At 42.6% G+C, this 25,719-nt stretch overlaps 1 protein-coding gene across 2 annotated transcripts in view; it reads right to left on the reverse strand.

Annotated features, from left to right (window-relative positions):
* The window catches only part of ENOX1 (ecto-NOX disulfide-thiol exchanger 1), a 321,535-nt gene that overhangs the window by 31,925 nt on the left and 263,891 nt on the right, over window positions 1-25,719 (reverse strand). For both annotated transcript variants that reach the window (XM_082245942.1, XM_082245941.1), the window contains exon 12: window positions 4,643-4,696. In XM_082245942.1, the coding sequence (XP_082102068.1) occupies window positions 4,643-4,696 (54 nt within the window). The remainder of the gene's footprint in view (window positions 1-4,642; window positions 4,697-25,719) is intronic.

A 25,719-nucleotide genomic window follows, 5' to 3' on the forward strand; every position in this document is an offset into this window, starting at 1 on the left:
GATGTAGCTGCAAGGCTTGTACTTTATATAGCTATTTCATATGCAGTGAAGATTTTAAAATACAATGTCTACCAGTACATGCAGCTCATGTTAGTGACATATGTGAGAATCTTGTAGCTCATTTTTAACTCAGCCTATTGCTTAATACTTCCACAGTTTCCAAGATTACTGTTCAAAGCCCTAAGGCTTTGGAGTCTGACTTGAAAACCCAATGCTGTCAAGTCTTTCCTGGATCTCAGACCACAGATCAATGTGGTGGATTAGTCACTGAATTATTTGACATCTGGTTAGTTCCTCTGTGCCTTGATTACTGATTTGCAATCTTCCATTGCCTGTCTTCTCTATACAGCCATTCCAAATGCAGACATTCACATCTGCAAGCACATAGGTCCAGTGGCGTAGCGTGGGGGGTGCAGGGGGGGCCGGCTGCACCGGGCGCAACATCTGGGGGGGCGCCTCCGCAGTGTCACTCTGTCTGTCTGACTCTGACATACACAGTTCACACACTGTTTGCGGCTGCCTCCATCTTTAGGCTGGGAAAAGTCCAGCGCGGCTGCCCTATGGCTGAAAATGGCGGGTCGGGTGGGGCTGGACTGTGCCTCACCTGTCCATTGGTGTAGGGTGGGGTGGCGTTGCAAGCCAAGCCTCGCCTATGCCGTCTCACACTGGTCATTCTGCATTGAAAGGGGGCACGCTGGTCTCTCTGCATTGAAAGGGGGCACGCTGGTCTCTCTGCATGGAAAGGGGGCACGCTGGTCTCTCTGCATTGAAAGGGGGCATGCTGGTCACTCTGCATTGAAAGGGGGCACGCTGATCACGCTGCATTGAAAGGGGGCACACTATACCTTGATTACTGAAGGCCCCTTTCACACTTTTGTGACCTCAAAGTCAGGTTAGGGGGCGCAAATTACTTGCCTTGCCCCGGGTGCTGACAACCCACGCTACGCCACTGCATAGGTCTATTCTGCATAGGTATTTCTGGGTGTCCTAAGTTTGCAATTTACCTGACAGTCTGCCTTAACATCATCATATGTATTAATTATGCACTTTTTTTATTTCTGAAAAAGTAATTGACATGTCTAAAATTAAATGCCCTTATTTTACAAAATAGGCTCAATTTTTTACCAGAATTTAGCATAATGATCATCTTCAGCAGTGAGAACCTTGGAAAGCTGAACCAAACAAGCACATCGTTAATAAAATAATAATTGTTACTGCAAATGACATGTGCGTTAGTTTAGTGGCGTTTGTTTACAAATTCTAATATGATATTTCCCATGGGCTTTCTCTAAGTGATCAGCAGTATATTTAAAAAGAGAAGTATGGGAATCTCAAGAACCCCCCCCCCCAAAAAACAGCTCTATGTTCTGCGCCCCTACAGCGCTCAGCTGAGTGCTGGGCAGTAGAGGGGGCAGGGACATCTGGTGCAGCCTCTCAGTGGCTTTCTGAGAGGCTAAACCAGCTGTCAGTCCGGGCTTCTGGGTGGATCCCGACCATATGGTCAGGATCTTTTCAGAGCCTGAACTTGGTCTGTGATGTCAGCCTACAGTGGGCTTTAGCCTGCTGTCAGCAGAAAATGGGTCACAAGAGGGCAGAACTAACTGCTCTCCTGTGACATACAGGAGAAGCTTTGGCCATACTTCTTCATTAGGGCTGTGACTCAAGAATTTTTTCACTGCTGGTAGCTGTTTTCAATGTGGCATAGGGGCAGCCCACATAACTACATCAGTGCTTCCTAAATACCTTTAAAAATTATTATTGTTATTATAGAGGATTTATATAGCGCCAACAGTTTGCACAGCACTTTACAACATGAGGGCAGACAACACAGTTACAATTCAATACAGGAGGAATCCGAGGGCCCTGCTTGTTAGAGCTTATAATCTAGAAGGATGGCCATTAAAATGATCTGCTGACTTAATTATGCCTTTAAAATTACCTACTTTAATTATTTAGGGTTCCACATATTCAAAATAATGTCCTTTGCACATTTGGTGGGATGGATCATTCATAATTAACCATTTTGTAAACCAGCTGGATGACACTACTGCCGCAGACATTTGCCATTTCACTCTCACATCTAAGATAGACATCCTTATCTTACTGTGATACATCACAGCTCATTCGAAAGAAACGACAAACAAAATCATCTATCTGACATAACACTAAAAAGTCAACCTGTGCTATGCGCATGTATACACTTTAAAGCTGACCTTGATAGCATATTATATTTTACTTATGCACCAATTTTACATTGACCACATACATAGTGATGCAATGGCAATATGGCTACTGCCCAGGGTAGCTTAGAAATGATCTTCAGATACTTAAACTGTGAAGATGACAGGTCTAGGCATTTGAAATTAGTTTTGGTCCGAATATAAATTCGTACAAATATTTTCTTATTCTGTGATTTGAATATATCCGAAACTCTGAAAGAGTAACACATTTTGTGGAAATTCTTTTCATTTATTCGTTTTCTAACAAATTCCAAATTTTTGGAACAATTCAAATTCTGATCAGTGTAAAAATAATCGACTGGTTCAAATTCTGCCAGCTGCCGCCTCTGTAATAACCGATGACTCATCAGCTGTCAGCAGGCTTCCCCACTGATAGCTGAAATGTTAACAAAAGAATGCCAGCAATGGAAAATTCAGAAAAAAAAACAGCGTGGGGTCCCCCCCAATCCATACCAGGCCCTTCGGGTCTGGTAAGATTCTAAGCAGAACACCACACCAAAACGTTAAAATAAAAAAAAAAAGCATGGGGTCCCCCCCAAATCCAAACCAGACCCTTATTCGAGCATGCAGCCCGGAAGGCCGGGAAAGGGTGGAGACAAGCGACCGCCCCCCTCCTAAACCTTACCAGGACCATTCCCTCAACATGGAGGGTGCTTTGAGGCAGGGGGAGCTCTACCCCCCTACCCCAAAGCACCTTGTCCCCATGTTTAAGGAGGACAAGGGCATTTTCCCCACAACCCTGGGCAGTGATTGTGGGGGGTCTACAGACAGGGGATTTATAAGGATCTGGAAGCCCCAAGATACTGCCCCTTCCATGTCAATGAGTATGGGATACATAGCACCCCTACCCATTCACCAAAAAAAGTATAAAAAGACACAACACAAGTTTTTGACAAGTCTTTTATTAACCACTTACCGAACTAGCCGCCGCACTTTTACTGCGGCAGGTCGGCTCTATTACACGAAACGACGTACCTGTAAGTCGTTTCATGTAATAGCCAGTGGAGGTGGGCACACGCACCGATTGGCCAAGGGGGGTGCCAATCATCAGGTCCAGCGGAGGCAATGTCCGCTGGCCACCCGTGATCACTCCCCAAAGAGACAGAACGGCAGTCTGGCTATGTAAACAAGTTCCTGCTATTCAGGAACACAGATTTCTATGTTCTTCCAGTCAGCCAATTCCCCACACAGTTAGCAAGCATCCCCTAGGGACATACTTAGCCCTTCAATTGCCCCGATGGGCAGGGGAAGCCATCCCCACCAGGAGAAAACAGTCATTATTGCTAGCGGCTATGAAAGCCACTAGCAATAATGTAAAATACGACAGACTGGTTGTACCCAAGTTGATTGATGAATCAACTTATGTACATTTAGCCTGCCCATACATGGTTCGAACCCTCTATAGCCAGCTATATTTGTAACTGCCACATTACAAGTAGTCTATAAGGTTTCTTGCCAAACCAGGGATGTGCTGACTGGCAGGGCTGTGTAAATCTCAGGACTGGATGGAGAAAAATACAAAATATTTTGGTAGGTAAATCAGCTCAAACTATATGCATTTTTCTTTGTATTAGTCCAGCTGCCTGGAGTTTAGTTTAAGTTAACAATGTAGTAATGATATATGACCAAGGATGCAAACAGCTGCCATTAAATGACAACAGAATTGTCCCATGTTATACAGTCAGAACCATCTGGACTCACCTATAAGCATGATGCCTAAACCTGATCCTAATGCCCCGTACACACGTGCAGATTATCTGCAGACTTTTGTCTGCAGACTTACCTTTTCTATGTAGTGCAAGGGCCTGCCGGATTGCATACAAATTGAAAGTGTTTAGGTTTGACCTCATATTATATGGTTTTGGTAAGTCTGCAGACAAAAGTCTGCAGATAATCTGCACGTGTGTATGGGGCATTAGGCCAACAAGCCAATTAAATGTAACCAAATAAATTCTAGCTCAAATATGAGTTAAGATCCCAGAACACAGTATTCCTCTATGTGTTGTTTCTCAAATCCTACACTGATTAATGCTACTTATAACCATGTAATTAATAAACGGGAAACTCGGAAATGAATAGAAAACTAATAATTGCTTTTCAGCATAATGGATATTTTTGTACTGAGTTTATCCCGGCTTTTATGCAGGCACAGTTCATCTTTTTTCTGTGACAAATCACAATGCAATGGTTGATTTATTTTCCTGTGTTTCACGAACAGTGTCGGCTCAGAGTGTATGATGAGCAGTCCTTGCAAACAGTAAACAATGCATAGAATTACAGTGTCATAGGGACTTCATGAAGAATTAAAATGTCGACGAGCAAGAAGTATTACAGTCGTAGAAAACAATGCTGCCATATGCTGACTGTTCTCAATGGGTTTGGCTTCATGTTGTCATACTTACTTTACAGAGGTAGTCATGGCTATTGGAATCTGCAACCTCTTTGGCATTCTTAAGCTGAAAAATAACAGAAATAAAACATGTTACTATAAAATGAAAATATGTATTAACCTTGAAGAAATTAAAGGACTATAAAGTATACACAGCACTGAACATGAAACAACTGTTAATACAACATAAAGATATTTAGACAACCTCTAAGCCTACTGCTTTACAAAACACTAACAGGCATTTCCAATAGAGCATTACAAAGAGCAATGATGATGCACAAAGTGCTGGTATCCTGAGCAACACATAAGGTATCAGTGTACCGAAGTCTGATCAGTGAAAGGTACATTTGCATTCACTGCAACTGGTTACTGCACTTTGCTCACAAAAGATTTGGCGTTCTTGTATAAATCCTCTGAATTTAATGTAACAATGTAAACCACAAGAAGCAATAATCAGAAGACTTTTTATTGATTAGGGTAATACCCAACGAGAGAAAACATGATAATGATGTTCCGGTTATTACAATTGTTTTAAACAGGCTCTAGATATCATCCATATCCTCACCAAGCAGGTGGTTTCATTTGGCAACAAAAGGAAATCCAAGATGCTGCATGTTACTAAGAGTCATATGATCGTGTTCCTAGTTAAAGAGTCCATATATGTTCAAAAAGTGACACCCCTGTGACCCGTATTTTACAGAACCAAAAGAAACAAGGGGGCTGGCCACCCCTCTAGCAAATGTTAGTTGTATGCACTAGTGATTGACCTATATCAGTTTTTCGTTGCCGATACGGATACCGATATTTTGGCATCGGGTGATATTTTCGTACATTTAAAAAAAAACATGTATTTTTTATTTTTATCACTTGACAGGTACTCTTGTGGAGGGATCTGGGGGTCTAAAAGACCCCAAACCCATCCTCTGCACTTAAAAGCATTTAAAACGCCAAGTTTGGCTGTTATGAATGCTGTCATTTGTTTGAATCTGGCGCCAGTACCCGGAAGTGATGTCATGACATCACTTCATTGCTTATATCTTTAAATTGTACATATGTGAGTGGCATATTCAATAACATTTGTAAACATAATTATGCTATGTGACATCATTTTACCCTTACATGAGCAATATTTGGAATATCGGCAACATCAGCCAGTTCCGGGGCCGATACAGATATATCGGCAAAAGTCAATATCGGCCCTCGATATATCGGCCTTGCCGATAATTGTTCGATCCCTAGTATGCACAGATACTCTACCCAGGATCCTCCCTCTAACATGTTTGTCCCCCTACTGGAACTTGATCATAGATCTCTATAATTAAGCCCCCAATAGGGGGCGAAACAAGTTAGATGAAGAATCCAGGGTGGACTGTAGGTGATTGCGCTGAACAGCAAAGTTGATTTTATCCTGCTGAATTGTGTGTAGGAGAAATGGACCCTAGAGGAATGAGCACCTGCGAGCTGGAGATAAAGACCGCAGAGGTCCTAAGAGGCTTCATCTTTTGTGAGTAAGATGTGCTCTGTATGAATTGCTCAGCTGATGTATATTTTTAGCTTTTGCCAGCTCAATGACACATGTAAAGAAATCAAAGAGAAATGAGATTAATTAACTCAAAAACACATTTTGCTTAAGTCAACCATTTTGAATGCCAATCAAGGCATCCTGAGAAGTGAAGATAAAGGTATCCTGTAAAGGCCAATAAGGTCAAGGTATGCCACGTCACACACTTTTCTTAACTTTAGGTTCCACTCTAGTTATGCATGCCTTTATATGGGTTGCCTGTTACCATGGCAATGAAGCGAAGAGAGATTGTGGAAGTGTGACAAATTCAATAAAAATGTAGCATCTCAGATCATCACTGTGATGCCAAACTCTTTAGCAAAGTAACCTTTTTTATGAACAAATGGGCTAGGCTTAATCAGTACATGAAGTAGGATATAGGATCAACATTCTAAAACACCCCAAAACCTTCAATAGCAAACAGATAAAAAAATAACTAGGGCATTGCCAATCTTTCTCTTGCGCCTCCTTGTATGTACAAAATGTTCTCTAACACTACAAGGTGCTCTTCAAACAAACTCTTGGTTTGGCAAACAACAACCAAATTTTCCGCCTAGTGTTTTTGTTTTATTTTTTAGCATAGATTTCTACAAGCTCATAGCTCTCAATAGCAAGATTAGGCGAATACAGGACCATAACCTTGCCTTAAAGTCAGAGCACAGCATGTTTATGGAAAAGGTACCAAAAAAAAAACATCTTTTTTTTTGTTTGTTAGTTTTAAGAGTTGGATAAAACAGCAAAAGCTAAAACCCCTGCAATGGCATTTATTTATTTTTCTGTATGTATACAATTGGGGAAAATTCCTTTCACTTCCTGTCTCAGGGATGAAACAGAAATTTAGCGGAAACCTTCCAAAATGAGAGGAACTCGCATCTTAGACATATGTTTCCAGAAATGATATTCCCATTAGAAGATTTTCTCTCAATCATTGTTCAAAGGCCAACTGTAAAATTTTGTATTTCACCTTACGTCTCAGTGACAAAAGCCACCAGTACAAATAGAGGGGTGAATCTCCCTAATGGGAACACAGACCGCAGTAAAAACTTGACAGGCGGTATAACCCTTCCCCACTATCCAGAAACAAAAGGTTTTGCCTGGTTATACCCTTTAATTTATTTAAATCCAGTTCTTTCGGTCTTCCTCCTGTAAATGTAATTATTTTCTTTGTAGTAAATAAGCGCTATGATAATTAAACAATTAAATCATTTAGTAGACAATTAGGGAATGTTGTTAAACGTAACAAAAACCTGGGTTATATTTATATCTGTGTTGATGCAATAGATTGCTAGAATAAATCCAATAAAAGAAAGAAAATTCTCTTGTTTCTTTTAAAATATGGATTTCAGTGAACGTCTTATATGTTCTAATAATAGCTGACATGCTTATGCATAAAACATTTTCACTTTAGCAGAGAGCTATTTCTGAAAGTCCTAAGCCTCATTATTCTCTGCTGTACTTAATAATATTAGGGTTACTTATTCAACTTTTATGGTAGGTTGGGCTTTATAATGTAATAGAAAAAGTGGTGCCATTTATAACCATACACTTTTGTTTCACGCTAAAGCATGACAACTACTGATTTACAGACGTTACAGAGTCCCTGTGTGATATTTACATACTTCTTTTTGTTTTGGACTAGACTATATTTGAATGCATTGATGTAATATATCAGAGAATAACATCATTCACACAAAGCCTGCAAAACCTTGCAACTTTCCATGAAAGCAGCAAGACAATACACAGTCAAGTACAAATGATGGTAATTCCAATGCCTGTTTAAAAGGCATGCTAATGCATAATTAATTTATATTGTATTGGAATATTGGATTTTTCAGGCAGGCTCTCTCGGCACTAGTGGAAGGAAGGATAGCCCCACTTCTGTGGCTAAGTGGGGTTTATCCATGATATCTGCCTTATAAGGTACCCTGGCTTATTGCAATTATTTGGATTGCCTGCCTCACATGGACAGCCTACTATAAGGCTGACTTATCATCGCTACAGAATTTGGGAGTGATGTCCCCACAATTTAAATATTATGAGTTGTATGCTAGTCAATAGTATCTGAAGGATTATTGGAGCGCTATAGTGGGTTCATATGGTTGTAGCCATTCCAGTCTGGAGCTGCTTCTACCTATTGGCCTCTGGTGTCTGCCTTTCAACGCATGTGTCTGGTCTGGTCTCTGATGCAGTGGGAATATCGGTCTTTCTGGTCTCTCTGGCCCTGAGGAAGCCTTGCTGCGAAATGTGTCAGCTTGCTGGGGACCCTCAGACCATGCTATTATAGAGACCTCTACCATCTACTGGTACAGAAGTATCGGCACTCCCAATGGGAGTATATTTCTACACATGCAGTTTTTCTTGTGTGTTTTTTTATTATAGGTTTGTTATGTGATTTCATATTTGACTCAATAAACATGTTTTGTTTTATGAAGTAATTGTGTTAGAGTTGTGAGCCTCCCCTTCCCCACCGGCCTATCCAAAGCCCCATCTTTTTTCTTTCCTTTTGATGTAATATTGTGTACCATACAGGAAATCTTGTACATGGCAAGTAATAAAAAAACGAGGCCCTGCTATTACAGCTTTCATCTGCAGTGTATTTCTGGTGGATGGTTGGGGACAACCATCAAACTGTGTCAGTAAACACTGCAGGGTTTCTTTAGCCAAAGATGGAAACAAAGTTTCCAATAAAGTGGATGAAATGTGTGTGCCATGAGGACCACTGCTTCTTAGGCTGTTGCCATGGGTTTCTTTACTTTGAACTATGTTAATAATTCAGGATACTCAAACTGTACACACTGCAGATGTTATTACATTTAGGAAAAGTTATAAATTAGTTTTGAAAAATTCTCTGCAAGAGGCTCATTTAGTATAGGAGCTTAGAAAATTCCACATATTAAAATGATGTGAACAATGACTTTAATTATGCAATCGTGTGCAGACTCAGTAAGTAAAGAAGGATTTTCTTATTACGATTGGATAATTGAAGCGAATCTTCACACAGTTTCTTGTGTGAACATTCTCAAATCTTAAATCAGCCTCATTATCTTAGCTATTTATAACTCGAAAGGTGTCAATATATTATGCAGTGGCAGACTGGATCATACCATCACAGAAAAGCTTGCATGTACATGACAAAATGATACAGAAATACAGAAATAAGACATAGCATTTCCTATCAGCATTGCCCAGAGTCTGCAAGTTCTGGCCTGTAAAAGAGGAATTCTGAGTTTGGCAATATTCACTAATACTTGCACCTCCTGCAGATGTTACGGCGGCTTGGGTATAATTCCAAACTTGCCAACAGTCCCAAATGTACCAGGACAGTCTCTTTTTTCAGTTAGCTGTCCCACCCCTTCTGTGTCCCAGGAATCATGGCTGACAGTTACACCGTCTCTGCTCTGGCATTTTAATTATTAAACCTCCTCCCTCCATCTCCCCCAACACTGCTATCATAAGCTCCACAGTCTTCTCCCTGCACATGAATCACCATCATACACTTCACACTCCTCTCCTGCAAATACTGGCCACTGTCCTACCCCCATACACTCCACAATTCTTTCATACACACCATCCACAGTCCTTTCCTGCACATACAAGCTGTTGTCGCACACACACCACACTTCTCTTTTGCACATACTATCAGCCATCATACACTTGTATAGACCAGTGTTTCTCACCTCCTGTCCTAAGGGCACACTAGCAGGCCAGGTTTGCAAGATAACTGAAATACATTACAGGTGATATAATTTGCTGCTCAGTGATTGCAGTACTCTAGTCTGCATCTCCCCAAGGTAATACTTAAAATCTGGCCTGTTAGTGTGCCCTGAGGACCGGAGTTGAGAAAAATGTATTTTTGTAAAATCTTACCGTAAAATCCTTTTCTCTTAGCTCATTGACAGACGTAGTCCTCGGTGATTCAGCACCTTCGGGTTATGTCGCCTCCACAGGAGTAGGACTAGACAGGAAATAAAATGCTCTGGCCACACCCTAGGGGCAGTCCCCGAGGGTATATCCTCTCTCTCTCTGCCACAGCAAATCAGTTATGTCACAAAGCAGTGTTTAGAGAATTTAACCCAACCCAACTCCAAAACAGAGGGGCGGGTACTACGTCTGTCACTGAGCTAAGAGAAAAGGATTTTACGGTAAGATTTTACAAAAATCCATTTTTCTCTATCGCTCATTGACAGACGTAGTCCTCGGTGATTCAGCACCTTCGGGACGTCCCAAAGCAGTACCACAAATGAGGGGTGGGAGAAATGGAAATTAAATCCAATCTAGAAGGCCCAACCGGTGCCAACTAGAAGTTTTACAATGCTCATCCTCAATGATGAGACTCAAAAAAAATCTTTCAACAGAAAAAAATCCTCGAGGTAGACCTCCGGTCTCCTCAAATTGCGGCCTGCAAAACCTTGCGGCCAAATGAGGCATCCGCCGATGCCATCACATCAATTTTATAAAATTTTGTAAAGGTATGTACTGACGACCAGGTGGCCGCCTTACATACCTGGACCACTGACGCCTGATGGCGAAAGGCCCAGGAAGTACTGAGCGCTCGAGTGGAGTGCGCCCTAACAGGGAACGGAGGACTCTGACCCTTAATAGAATAAGCCTGTACCACCGTCTGTCTAATCCATTTGGCGATAGTCGCGGCAGATGCAGGCAACCCCTTTCTGGGGCCATCCGTGATCACAAAAAGTGAATCCGTCTTACGGAACGATTCCGTAGCCTTCAGGTATACCCTGATTGCCCGAACCACATCCAAGGAATGCAACGCATGTTCCCGATGATGATTGGGCTGAGGACACAAGGAAGGTAGTACAATATCTTCATTCAGATGAAAATCTGAAACCACCTTTGGAAGAAAGGATGGCTTAGGATGAAGTACTACCTTATCCCTATGAATCACTAAGTATGGGGAATGGCATGATAATGCAGCCAGTTCTGACACCCTGCGTGCAGAAGTGATAGCCACCAAGAAGGCCACCTTCTGGGATAAAGTAAGCAAGGGAATCTCCCTGATGTTTTCAAAGGGAGGTTTCTGTAGAACCGACAAAACCAAATTAAGATCCCAGGGCGGTAAGGGCGCGCGGACTGGTGGAGCCAGGTGTCGCACCCCCTGGATGAAATTCCGCACCAAGGACTTAGTAGCTAAAGGCTTCTGAAAGAAGATTGCTAATGCTGAAACTTGACCCTTGATGGTGCTCAAGGCTAGTTTCTGCTCAACCCCTTTTTGCAGAAAGGCCAATATTCGAGTCACCGAATAGGTACGTGGAGGAATCCCTAAAGATTCGCACCACGCGATATAAGTCTTCCATGTGCGATAATAGACCTTGCTGGAAGTCGCTTTCCTTGCTTTAATAAGGGTAGGAATAACTGAAGCTGACAACCCTCTATCCTTCAGTACCTGGGTCTCAATGGCCAGGCCATTAAAACCAGCGACTGTAAAGCACGATGGAAGATTGGTCCTTGAGACCGCAGACATTCCCTGAGACGAAGTTCCCAAGGAATGTCCGCGACCAGTCTGTCCAAGTCGGCCAGACCGGCTAGACGAGGCCAGCCTAGAATTTCTAGGACCACTGGCGTTGACTGGATCTGAACCAGGCGGCCCTAGAGCTATCTGGCCCGACCATCAGTCTGCTCATTCTCTGTTCCCACACATTTATCACACACCTGATTCCTATCAGGAACGGTGATCTCTTCTGGTTGAACTTCCGGGACCGAAGTCACCTGGCTAGAGGCTTCTTGGCCTGTCTGTTCAACCGGATCCGTTTCTTGTGGGGAACTGAGACTAATTTTTGGAAAAGGTAAAGGAAAAGATCTGTTCAGGGAACGGTAACTGCCACTCCCTGTAGTACTTAAATGTTGGAAGGGAAGAATCGCACCGGTAGCAGTGATCGATGCCCGATCCAATGCCCTGAATACCGGTGAAGACGTCCCCCCACCCTCAAACCGGGTGGGGGCGCACCTTCAGGCTGTGTATGCTTCGGGTTTGGCTGAGTCGGTCTTTTGTTTGTCCGATCAGCCCTTCTTGAACCCTCCTGGAGGAGCCTTGCCTTTCCCGCTAGTTCCAGTCGGGCGTACGAACCCTTTATGGGCAGTAAAGAAAGGTCCTCGCTTGTTACGAGGTCCCTTAGTTTTAGCCGCCTGTGGCAAGAAAGTGCTCTTGCCTCCAGTGGCATCCTTAATGATCTCATCTAGGGTGGCCCCAAATAAGCGATTCCCCTGAAAGGGGAGATTCGTTAAGGTCTTTTTGGAACCTAGGTCCGCTGACCAGCACTTCAACCACAGCACACGTCTGAGGATTACCGCTGACATAGATGCATGCCCCAATAGGGGGGTAGCATCCAAGGCTGCATCACAGACAAACTGTAGTCCTTGTATGATTTGTTCCATTAAATCAGATGTTCCCTGGGGGATCTCTTTCCCCTTCAGGTCCTGGCGCACCAATCTCGCCCATTCCGTAAGTGTCTGGGAGACTAGACCAATGACAATTACTGGTCTAAATGCTGACCCTATCAGGGAAAAAATAGTGCGGGACTCCGCTTCCACCTTCTGATCCACCGGATCCTTAAAGGACGAAGTGTCCTCCACTGGGATAACCGTGGCTTTATTCAGCCTGGAAATAGGTGGGTCCACCACTGGTGGTACCGTCCATTTCTTAATGAGGGATTCCTCAAACGGATAGCGTCTAGCAATGCGTTTGGAAATAGTAAAGGTACGCTTAGAATGCTCCCATTCTTCTTTAATTTTATTACCAAAACACTTGGGTACAGGAAAAACCTTCACCGTCTTGGTGGGTTTGTTAGTACCAAAGGGAATCTCTGTTTCAGTTGCCTCTGCCGGTGAAACCTCAAGTCTTAAGGTTTCCTGAACCGCCACAACTAGCGCGTCCACCAATGCTTCTTCCCGAATTATGGCGGAAGTATTAACGTCCTCCTCACTGTCTGAGGGAACTTTACCTGAGACAACAGCCCTTGCAGAGGGACCTGCAGCTGCAATGACCATCTCAGACTCTGAGTCTGAAGTGTCCGATAATATAGGGGTAGGCGGGGGTCGCTTTCTTGACCCCCGTCCCTGACAGGCCGTCTCCACCCGAGCCACCAAAGACTCCAAAGCTGCTGTAAATGCATCCATACTCTGTGCACCGGCGGGTCCCGTGGCCCCCTCAAGGGAAACAGGTGGGGGTACTTGTGTGGCAGGGTCCATGATTATTCCAGTAACTACCCGGAAACTTCAATCCAAACTTAAATAAAAAACTTTTTTTTTTTTTTTTCCAGACCCCCAGCGCCACAAAAGCCCCTCAGTGTTACCTGCTAGGGATCCCTATCGAGCGAGAGAGAGAGAGAGATAGACCCCCAGGCTCACCACTTGATGCTCAGAGTTCACTGCAACAGGTTACAGCGCTGTCTCCACAAACAGGAAGTCTTTTGGCTGGCTGCCCGGGAAGAAAGGAGGCGGCTCCGCCCCTCTGCACGCCTTCCGGCGCCTCCCCTAGCTCCACGAGGTGTTTGAGTCACCTCAAACATGGCCGCCCCCATGCTGCAGACACGAGGCTACGCCAAAATGGCGGCCTCGTGCGATCTACGGCGGTCTGTTACAGCATAGCGGCGTCCTGCAGAGTAACTAGGCATCGCAAAATCTTTCTCTCATGGAGATCAGCTTGACCGGCGGTACCGAACCCTGGCGGAACCGCGTGGCCGTCGGGAGACATGCTTCAGCTGGAGGAATGACCTGGCAAGCCGCATACATGTCCTGTGGCTTCTGACAGGTAGGATACTTCTAGTATCACAGTAAGATTCCAGTGCTGCCACATATTACAATCATTTAAACATACTTTGTAATTAGATTGTCAGCTCCCAAACCAAGCCTGCTGGCTTTTTGTACACACAAATCACACTCAATATAGGGGGATCTGTGCTATGTTATAGGATAGAGGGGAACCCATCCCTTACCATTACAGAGAGGGGCCCGCGTTCACCACAAGACCCGTCAGGGGGAAAGGGGGAACATACTACTCACCATACCGGAACCAGGCGGGCGCCAACTCCTGACAGTACCCCTCTCCACCGAAGTTGGAGGGCTGTCGACCAATACGGACGCCGTGACTCATGGTCCTTGGCGTTTCAGCGAGCTGATTTGCTGTGGCAGAGAGAGAGAGGATATACCCTCGGGGACTGCCCCTAGGGTGTGGCCAGAGCATTTTATTTCCTACTCCTGTGGAGGCGACATAACCCGAAGGTGCTGAATCACCGAGGACTACGTCTGTCAATGAGCGATAGAGAAACATTGGTATATACTGCCCACTGTTAGAATCTTTTCACTCCGCTCCTGCAAATATTACCTACCGTTAAACCATCTGCACTCATTTCCTGCATAGAACATCATACACTTTGTACTCATTTCCCAATACATACTGTCATACACTGCACACAAAGCTTTCCTGCACATACCATTGTATACATTGCACTCCTTTCCTGCACATACCACTGTACACATTGCACTCCTTTCCTGCACGTACTACTGTACACATTGCACTCCTTTCCTGCACATACCATTGTACTCCTTTCCTGCACATACCATTGTACACATTGCACTCCTTTCCTACACATACCACTGTACACATTGCACTCCTTTCCTACACATACCACTGTACACATTGCACTCCTTTCCTGCACATACCATTGTACACATTGCACTCCTTTCCTGCACATACCACTGTACACATTGCACTCCTTTCCTGCACATACCACTGTACACATTGCACTCCTTTCCTACACATACCACTGTACACATTGCACTCCTTTCCTTCACATACCACTGTACACATTGCACTCCTTTCCTTCACATACTGTAATAGCCTCTGTGCTTAAATGAATGTCCCACACATAATGCACATTCTACAGTGGCTTGTTGAATGCACAGCAAAAAAAGGTGCTGGAACTTTTTTGAAATGTTGGCAACTATGTAAATCTATAATCTATAAGTACATTAAACAGATATGACCTTTTTTAAAGTGATAACTACCAGTAAAACACAGATACAGTGCCTTAAAAAAGTATTCATACCCCTTGAAATTTTCCACATTTTGTCATGATACAAACAAAAATGTAAATGTATTTTATTGGCATTTAGGTGTACGTTTAGTTACCGGTGTTAAACAGGTGTTAAGTGGTGTTAAGCCTTATCACAGTGAATCAGGGTGATAATTACCTAAGATGTGTTTAGTAAACCGTGTTAACTAAGGTAGGAACCAAATGTGTTGTCTCTGTGATAACTACAGTGTTAGTTAGGAATGTACCTGTTTAATAACCTGTTTAAGTTCAGAAAAAATTAAAACCAGTGTAAACTTGGGTGTTAAATCCCCTGAATTTAACACCAAGTCAGACCAGGTGTTAAGGCCTCTTTTCAGTGTAGAAGAGGAATTTCATAGCTCATTGTGGTCAGTAAGTGATTCAGGACAACACTATTAGAGACTGCAGGGTATGTGTTCATCTAGAACCTTGTGTCTGCAGCACTCAGAGCAGTAGACCTCAATGACAGAGGCGCATATTTCTTACTGCTTATCTTAAGCCAGCATGGATCAAAATTTGCCTGGTTCAGCAGGGACCAACTGAAATTCGATCAATGTATGGGCAGGCTGGTTGTACAGAAGTTGAGTGGTAGATTCACATCTGTACAACGGCCTGTGGGGTTTTTCCCTGATCAATTAGTGCTGCCAGGTATAGCCTGCAGTACTGATCAGTATTCTGCTCCCTGCCGTCAGAACACAATAGCTCAGTGGAAAGGATTCCCCCATCCACATACATCGAGTGTGTGAATGGGTGAATCAAGTCATTTTTTCATTTAACTCACTGGTTGAAAAAAAAGAAAAAAAAGATTAATGTATACCTTAGCATGTCTGATGCTTGGCAGCTGACACGTAGGATTGATATGTACATTTTCTAAGAGCCGGTTCACACCATGCCAGCACATGAATCACAAAGAAATGCACCTGTGCGATCAGAAGGCATGCAAAATGCACTCCATTTGCAATCTGCAGTGAGTGTCAATAGAAAGGTAAAGATACCCCAAATGCAAGTTGAAAATGCAGTGCGTTTGCCTGCACCAGATTGCATGGTAATTTTGTACCATGCAATCTGGTTACAGTGAGGTTTAAAAAGAAGTGCATGCACTACTTTTGGTGCAGCGTAGTGCGATTTTAGCCAATTCAGGACCGGTTCATATGATGCCTACATATGAATTGCACAGAAACCAGCTGTGCATTTACATGTAGTTCTGTGCAGTGTGATTTCAGCCCATTTAATTTGAAAGGGCTAAAATCACACCACGCTGCACCAAAAGTAGTGCATTCACTACTTTTTAAATCGCACTGTAACCAGATATGTTGTACCATGCGGTCCAGTGTGGGCAAGTGTGGGAAAATGCCTTTGCAACCTGCATTTGGGGTGTCATTAATTTTTTATTGACACCCGTTGCAGATCGCAAATGGAGTGCATTTTGCATGCAGTCTGAATCGCATAGGAATGCACAGTACATTTCTGTGTGATTCATGTGTGGGCATCGTGTGAACCGGCCCTAAAAGAGAAAAAGAAATGTATCTGGAAATAAATGCAGTTAGCTAAGGTGTGTGGGATAACTGGGTAATTAAAAAAAAAAAAAAGAAAAAACAAATCTTTATTATTTTAATAAAAGGTGTGTATAGGTTTAACCACTTAAGCCCCGGAAGATATTACCCCCTTCCTGACCAGGGCCTATTTTGCGATTCGGCACTGCGTGATTTTAACGGACAATTGCACGGTCGTGCGACGCTGTACCTAAACAAATGTGACGTCCTTTTTTTCCCACAAACAGAGGTTTCTTTTGGTGGTATTTGATCACCTGTGTGATTTTTTGATCATGCGCTATAAACAAAAAAGAGCGTAAATTTTGCAAAAATAATATTTTTCACATTTTTTTATATGAAATTCCCCCCAAAAAAATGTAAAAATCTAAATTTTTTTAACATTTTCGGCCAATTTGTTTTATGCTACATATGTTTGGTTAAAAAAAAAAAAATAGCAAAAAGCGTATTTTGATTGGTTTGTGCAAAAGTTATCGCGTCTACTAACAAAGGGAAAGATTTTTGTTGTTTTTTTTTTATACGCGTAATGGCGGCGATCAGCGATTTTTTTTGCGGGACTGCGACATTGCGGCGGACAGATCGGACTCTTGACTGACATTTTTGACACTTTTGGGGTTACCAGTGACATTTCTACAGTAATCAGTGCTATACATATGCACTGTTACTGTAAAATTACACTGGCAGTGAAGGGGTTAACTTTTTTGAGAGGGAGGGGTTATGTGTGTCCCTAGAGGCGTGATTCTAACTGTGATTGGCTGTGGCTTGAGGTGTAGGAACAGTGATCAACGGTCCTACATAGTAGAACCGTATGATCACTGTTTCTACACAGGGGAGAATGACAGGCGGCTTGTTTACATCAGCCGCCTGCCTTTCTCCCTTTGCACCGACGATCGCAGAGTGACCGGCGGACATCGGGTCCGCCGGTCACACGTGCGGGGGGGTCCGTGACCACGCGGGAGCACGCCTCCGGCGGTGAGCGCTCGCTTCCCAGAGCCTCACAGGCTAGTGACGTATATATACGTCACTTTGCCAGTGAGGGGCTGACCGCCGCAGTATATGTACTTGCGGCGGTCGGCAAGTGGTTAAAATGTTTTTTTTTATTTTTTATATTTATATAAAGCCCCATATTATAAAACCCCATATTATATAACCCCATAACTCGGTTCTAAAGGATTAACCTATGACTCTTTGGCCTGGAGGATGGTAGAGGAATAGTAGTTTAAAAAGAGAATATATGTAAAATTATACGTTATAATATTAGTCAGGGTGTGTATGTGCTTTTACATGTGTTTATTTTTTATTTTTCAACAGCTCTGGGAAATAATCATGATCCTTACATGGATACAGGATAGCTGTTGTGCAGCTAGTTAAACCTTCCCCCAATTCCTTTCACTCTCTAACACAGTGCTAACACGCTGCTAGCTAACACCGCTCATCACAGACCTGGAGTCAACAAAACACCGTTTACTAAACAGTCTCAGAGCAGGAGTAAAAATCAGAGAGTGTTAAAAGAACGGTGATAATGCAAGAATTAACACCGGTTTCTAAACGTACACCTTAATGTGACAGACCAACACAAGGTGGCACGTAACTGTGAAGCAGAAGGAAAATAATAAATGGTTTTCAAGAGTTTTTAAAAATAAATATCTGAAAAGAGTGGCGTGCATTTGTATTCAGCCCCCTTTACTCTGATAACTCTAACTAAAATCTAGTGAAACCGATTGCCTTCAGAAGTCACCTAATTAGTAAATAGAGTCCACCTGTGTGTAATTTAATCTCAGTATAAATATAGCTGTTCTGTGAAGCCCTCAGAGGTTTGTTAGAGAACCTTAGAGAACAAATAGCATCATGAAAGCCAAAGAACAAACCAGACAGGTCAGGGAAAAAGTCGTGGAGAAGTTTAAGGCAGAGTTAGGTTAAAAAAAATGAAATATCCCAAGTTTTGAACATCTCATGGAGCACTGTTCAATCCATCATCCAAAAATAGAAAGAGTATGGCACAAGTGCAAACCTACCAAGACATGGCCGTCCACCTAAACTGACAGGCTGGGCAAGGAGAGCATTATTCAGAGAAGCAGCCAAGAGGCCCATGGTAATTCCGGAGGAGCTGCAGAGATCCACAGCTCGGGTGGGAGAATTTGTCCACAGGACAATTATTAGTTGTGCACCCCACAAATCTGGCCTTTATAGAAGAGTGGCAAGAAGAAAACCATTGTTGAAAGAAAGCAATAAGAAGTTCTGTTTGCAGTTTGCGAGAAGCCATGTGGAGGGCACAGCAAACATGTGGAAGAAGGTGTTCTAGTTAGATGAGACCAAAATTGAACTTTTTGGCCTAAAAGCAAAACGCTATTTGTGGCAGAAAACTAACACTGCACATCACCCTGAACACACCATCCCCACTGTGAAACATGGCAGCATAATGTTGTGGAGATGCTTTTCTTCAGCAGGGACACGGAAGCTGGTCAGAGTTGATGGGAAGATGGATGGAGCCAAATGCAGGGCAATCCTAGAAGAAAACCTCTTAGAGTCTGCAAATGACTTGAGACTAGGGTGGAGGATCACCTTCCAGCAGGACAACAACCCTAAACATACAACAAGAGGTATGATGGAATGGTTTAGATCAAAGCATATTCATGAGTTAGAATGGCCAAGTCAAAGTCCAGACCTAAATCCAATTGAGAATCTGTGGCAAGACTTGAAAATTGCTGTTTACAGGCGCTTGCCATCCAATCTGACAGAGCTTGAGCTATTTTGAAAAGAAGAATGGGCAAAAATGTTACTCTCTAGATGTGCAAAGCTGGTAGAGACATCCCCAAAAAGACTTGCAGCTGTAATTGCAGCGAAAGGTGGTTCTACAAAGTATTGACTCAGGGGGGCTGAATATAAATGCACGCCACACTTTTCAGATATTTATTTGTAAAGAAATGTTGAAAACCATTTATCATTTTCCTTCCACTTCACAATCATGTGCCACGTTGTGTTGGTCTATCACATAAAATGCAAAAAAAATACATTTACGTTTTTAGTTGTAACATGACAAAATATGGAAAATTTCAACGGGCATGAATACTTTTGCAAGGCACTGTATATATACACATTAATATAAGTAATTGTTATCAAACATGTGTACAGTAAATAGGGTGATAGAGCGTGTGAATACAGTGACCACACTTGTGTTCAGGACTCCAGAAAGAAAATCATCTGGAGGTTGTGTTTGTAGACAACTTGAAAAGCTAAAAACCTCATGTTCTAACCAAGCATTTCTTCAACTGAAAATTCAATTTATATGACACAATAAAATCTGACGTAAAATGACCTATTTAATGAAAATAACAATAATAACAGCCATTTTAGAATTCTATGACACTGTAATTGCAATGGAAAATGCCACTGCATGATAAGATAGCATAGTAACAATGTATAATCACCTTCAAATAGCAACTCAATTGTGATGATGTATTGTTCCTATACTGTATATACAATATTTTTTACATTGTAAAACAAATCCCCAGGCAAAAACCATAGCCTATGCCACATGTATACTGTATATATTTTGTTTTTCTTTATAGCATTCTCCTTTTGCAGGGTTCAAAAGTCTGCTTTCCCTGAAACACTGATGATGCTGCTTATCCATCTGCTGGCTTAATATTGGGGGAAAATGGCTGTTGAAGTTCTGCCTGCTAGATTGGATACTGATGCAGCACATCGATGAGGTCAATCTTGTGCGGTCTTATCTTGTATGTTTTTTTCACAGTGTTTGATTGCTACCACTGTGTAACGCAATAAGAGCCCATTCCCTTCTAGTGCTGATTAACACTGAATTACAGGTAGAAAAAATAAAAACGGATTCAGGGACTTTTACTAAAACTATTTATTTGCTTTTGGAATAAAGGGTGTTTTTATTTTATTAAAACCTGGAATCATTTACTCCACTTACAGTCTTTACGTACATTTACTTAATTGACTTTACTTACAAAAAAGTTAATCACTCAACTCAAATCATTCACTGGATCCCCAAACTTGAGGATTTAGTTAGAAAGATCTCCATCCCAGAGAATCTGCCTGTCCCCTCTACGATAGCATCTCACAAACTTTAGAACCACTTTAAGTCAATCATACACCCACTATAATCTGTCCTGTAAATACAAATTTAAACAAAGCAAATTGTAATCAGGTTTTAAGCCACTTTTAGTGAAGCGTGTTTGTAATGGCAATGGATATGCCAAATACAGTATAATAAACATGATTTCAAATTCCTTAGGAGTTTGAAATTGGTTTCTGGTTCATAGGGAATTATTTCACATTTGAACAACAAAAATCTGTTTACTATTCAACATGTTTGATAGATGCTGTACATCTCTAATTCCCATGTCATCCATGCATATGTTGGACCTACTGCACTGTAAACTAAACTAAACTAAACGTGAACACACTCATGGGCTTACTAAATAAATGTAAGCGGCAAAGTGCAAACTACTTCACTACTTTAAGTTCACTTAAAAAAAAGAACTTTTTGCAGGCAAAAAGTGTTCATTTTTTTTGGATGCCTGAAGAACACTGCAATGGCGGCGATTTGCGATTTTTTTGCGGTACTGCGACATTGCGGCGGACAGATCGGACCCTTGACTGACATTTTTGACACTTTTGGGGGTACCAGTGACATTACTACAGTAATCAGTGCTATATATATATGCACTGTTACTGCAAAAATGATACTTGCAGGGAAGGGGTTAACTTTATTGGACAGGGAGGGGTTAAGTGTGTCCTAGGGGCGTGTTTCTAACTGTGCAGGGACATGGCTATTGGTGTAAAAGCAAAGATCAACGGTTCTACATAGTAGAATTGTCAGATCTTCATTTTTACACCAGGGAGAATGACTGGCGGCTTGTTTACATAAGCCGCTCCGCCTTTCTCCCTTCACAGGAGCGATCGTAGTGTGACCGGCGGACATCGAGTCCGCCGGACACACGCACTGACTTGTCTGTGAACGAGCCGCGGCGGGCGCGCGCCCGCCCGCAATAGGCTCGCAAGTCAGTGACAGGCGAGTGACGTATCGATACGTCACTCTGCCTGGCCGGGGCTGACCGCCGCAGTATATAGTCGTGCGGCGGTCGGCAACCGGTTAACATGTAGCACTTCCCCCATAAGGAGTGCTTGATATTTACTCTGTAGGTTCCCCTGGTTACCAGCATCCCGCCATAATGTAAGGACAAGTCCTTGATTCTCCTTGGCTCACACTCCAATGATCAGTCCATGGGTATTTGGTTGTTTTGTGGTTTATTGTAAATTGGGGATAGGAGAAGGAAATAGTAGGATACTCCAACCTTAACTATTCACAGTGATTGAGGACTCCTATCTTCTCTGTTTTGCTATGGATTTGGAACAGCCAGGCTGGTGATTCATCCTGCCACTTCAGATAAAAGTGGATTAAGCCTCTTATCCTTAAGATGACTTGGTGAGCAACTAATTATCTTCAGGACACTCTCCCTAGTATCCTCTCTCTCTTCTTCGGCTGACACCCGTCCACTGACTGTCCTACTAGCAGGGGTGGTCCCCCTCAGGTCCGGCCTCTTGACACGAGTCCTTGTACTCACGATACTGTATTCCCAGGGTCTCCAGTGTCTTCCCTCTCAGTCAGCTCTCCTGGACCTCTGGGTTAAGCTCCTCTCCACCACTCCTCTGGCCCTAAGGAGGACCTCCTGCTACCCCATGGCACCTCTACAGAGGAGGAGGCAGCTGCCCCCCTCTCTCCGGAACTCCGCTTTCCAGCCAAAGACCCTGCAGCACATGGGCTCCTAGCTTTTATACAGTATCCCAGAATGCACCAAGGCAACTTGCCCTCTGTCAATCATCAGGACTGTATCAAAAGACTATGCACCCATGCGTCAGGTTTCCTCCCACTGTTCAACATGCTTCTTTATTGGACCAGCATGAAACACTTGTCAGACAGAATGAATCGCATACGGAACACAATGCGCAGACCTCACTAATAGATCCTGCTCCCTGGTAGGCAAAGAGCAATTTAGATTTACCTGCAGCTCCTCTGGTAAGCAAACATAGCTCAAAACTATACTCTCTCACTAGCACCTACCTAGGAGGGTGCTACACACAGATCACTTGGGGGCAGGTCTGGAGAATGTTACACGTTACACCCTAAATATGGGTGTAACATGCTCCAGAAGGTGAACATATCCTTTAATTAAAGCTGATACAGTCTTTTCTTCAAAAAAGGCTTCTTATCTTCCCCCTCACAATCATCTTTACACTGTACACTGGGCATACAATGTACATTGTGCATACACAGGAGATATGTCATCCTGCACTGGCGAATCAAGTTAACCAAAGACCCCAAACCCGGAAAAGGCTGGGGAAAAGATATCAGCACCAGCGAAGGAGCCTACGAACGCTGCCCTGCTAAAGTGGAAGTATAGGTGCAGTTTAGCTCTGCTTTAAAAAGAAACAGAAAGGAATGGCTGTTTGTAAGAATTTTAATCTCCCCTATTACATTTTTTAAAAAAATGCACCCTTACCACATTATGGATAGGTACTTTTACTGTTATTCACTTGCAATTTCTCCCCCCCAGAGCAGATTTTTCATCTCAAGATTAGGCTGACCTGTCTATTTCCTGAGTCCAGGACTAAAAACCAACTTCGCCTAGTTTGCTAAAAGAGATCATAACTGTTATACAACATATAATATTTGTATATATACCTGCTATATAACAATTTTGGCTGTCAGTTATGAGCACTGAATGCAAGAAAGATACAGAATGGCACTTCTTTCTTTTTTTTATTCCTCTCAGGGGGAGAATAGTAGTAAATTATTAAAAAAAAATCAAGTCATCTTTGAGAGATAAAGTTACTACTACTAGTTTCAGAGATTCATAGATGGTGACTGGGCCTTTTAAAGTGGCCACATCTACGTCAAAAAATTTCCAACTGACCTTGGATTACAGAGGATGAGGTGGGAGGAATGGTCTGTGAGTAAGGTGGGTTGAAGGGATGCTCTGGTAATGAAGTGGGTTGGAGAGATGCTCTGGGAGTGAGACGAATGGAGGAATTTGTTGTGAGGTGGGAAATGAGGTAGGGGGTGAGGTGGATGGAGAGATAAGTTGATGGTTGGTGGGGGACATGTGTTGCTAGCCGTTCCTCCCCTGCTTGTACATGTTGTCTTCTTGATGTCTTTATGATTTTATATGAATAAAGGCGCTTTGGATCTCAGCTTGGTGAGCAGCCATCCAGACTTTTCTTTCTCTAACTGTCACAGCTGCGACTGGGCAAGCACCCTGCATGGAGGAACCGGCTCACCTGTGAGCAGCATGAATCTTTGTGTGTTGAAATGAACTAGCATAGGTCTGTAAATCAAACTATAACCCCTTAAAAAGAATGACAAGAAGCCTTATTCTTGGGATCATCACTGGAACATGATTACAGGAGGAGAGAGCACTTGGATAACCTCCATAGTAAGCCACATCTACTCTGTTTTCCAGTCAGAGGATGGGATAGGCTCTGGATCCAGATGTATTTCTTAACTGTAATATAGCCTGTAGAGTGTTTAACCACTTCAAGCAAAATCACCTACCTATACGTCATTTTGTTGAAGTGGTTGTACTGGGGTGATGCCTGCAGCTTGAGGCATCACCCCGGTTTGGTTTTTTAAAGCTTGTTTGATAACAATCGATGCTGCTAAAGAGCTGATCGGCTGTTCTCACAAGCACTTCCGCCTCCTTCTGCCGTTCCACCGGGAGACCCAAGAGACTAGCCGGGACGTCTGCAGGCTGGTTGTAGACCCGAACAAAGCCGGATCACAACGTCACTTCCGGTTTACTCGGCAGCCAACGTCGCCGAATTTAAAAAATTGTCAGTATTCAAAAATGCAGATTTTGACGTTTGGAATACTTTGAAGTGCATGCAGCAGAGGGGTTTGGGGTCTTTTAGACCAAATATTTCTCCATAAAGAGTACCTGTCACTGCCTATTACTATCACAAGGGATATTTACATTCCTTGTGACAGCAATAAAAGTGATCAGAATTTTTTTTTTAAAGGAACAGTGTAAAAAAACAAAAACAAAAACATTTTTTTAAAGTGCACTGTTTGCTCGGGCAGCAAAGAAAACGCATACGTAAGTCGCGCCCGAAAATGTTAACAGTGTTCAGATTATACATGTGAGGTATTACCGCGATCGTTAGAGTGAGAGCGATAATTCTAGGAAAAGACCTCCGCAGTAACTCTAAACTGGTAACCATTAAAAAAGCTTAAATCGTTGCCTACGGAGATTTTTATGTAATGTAGATTGTCACCATTCCACGAGTGCGTGCAATTTGAAAGCCTAACATGTTATGTATCCATTTACACGGCGTAACATCATCTTTCACAAAATACCAAAAAATTTGGCTAACTTTACTGTTTAGTTTTTTTTATTTTAATTCAGTGAAGTGTATTTTTTCCCAAAAAATTGCGTTTGGAGAACCTCTGCGTAAACACCGTATGAGAGAACGTGTGCCATTTTATTCTCTAGGGTGTTTGCTAAAAAAATATATATGATATTTGGGGGAAAAAGTAATTTTCCAGCAAAAAAATACTGATTTTAACTTGTATACAACAAGTGCCAGAAATAAACTTGGTCTTAAAGTGGTTAGAGACCTGGCTGTTCTGTCTTACAAGGGAGCCTAGATCACAAGATTTGCAGAAGAGAAATACAAATCCTTTAGCAGGTAAGCCAGTCTGCCATGATATTTGAGCTATGCATTTAGCGGTTTGTCTGAAATTCAGCTTTAAACTTGCTCACTTTTCAAGTGTCCTGAAAATACATGCCAGTGCAGCTGCATTTTTCCTTCTTCACACATCAGCACAGGGCAATATTACAAGGTTACAGTATCAGCTAAGAACATTTTTGTATAATAGAAT

Source organism: Pelophylax lessonae (genome assembly GCF_965119305.1).
Source record: "Pelophylax lessonae genome assembly, chromosome: 2".
In the NCBI taxonomy this organism is placed as follows: domain Eukaryota; kingdom Metazoa; phylum Chordata; class Amphibia; order Anura; family Ranidae; genus Pelophylax; species Pelophylax lessonae.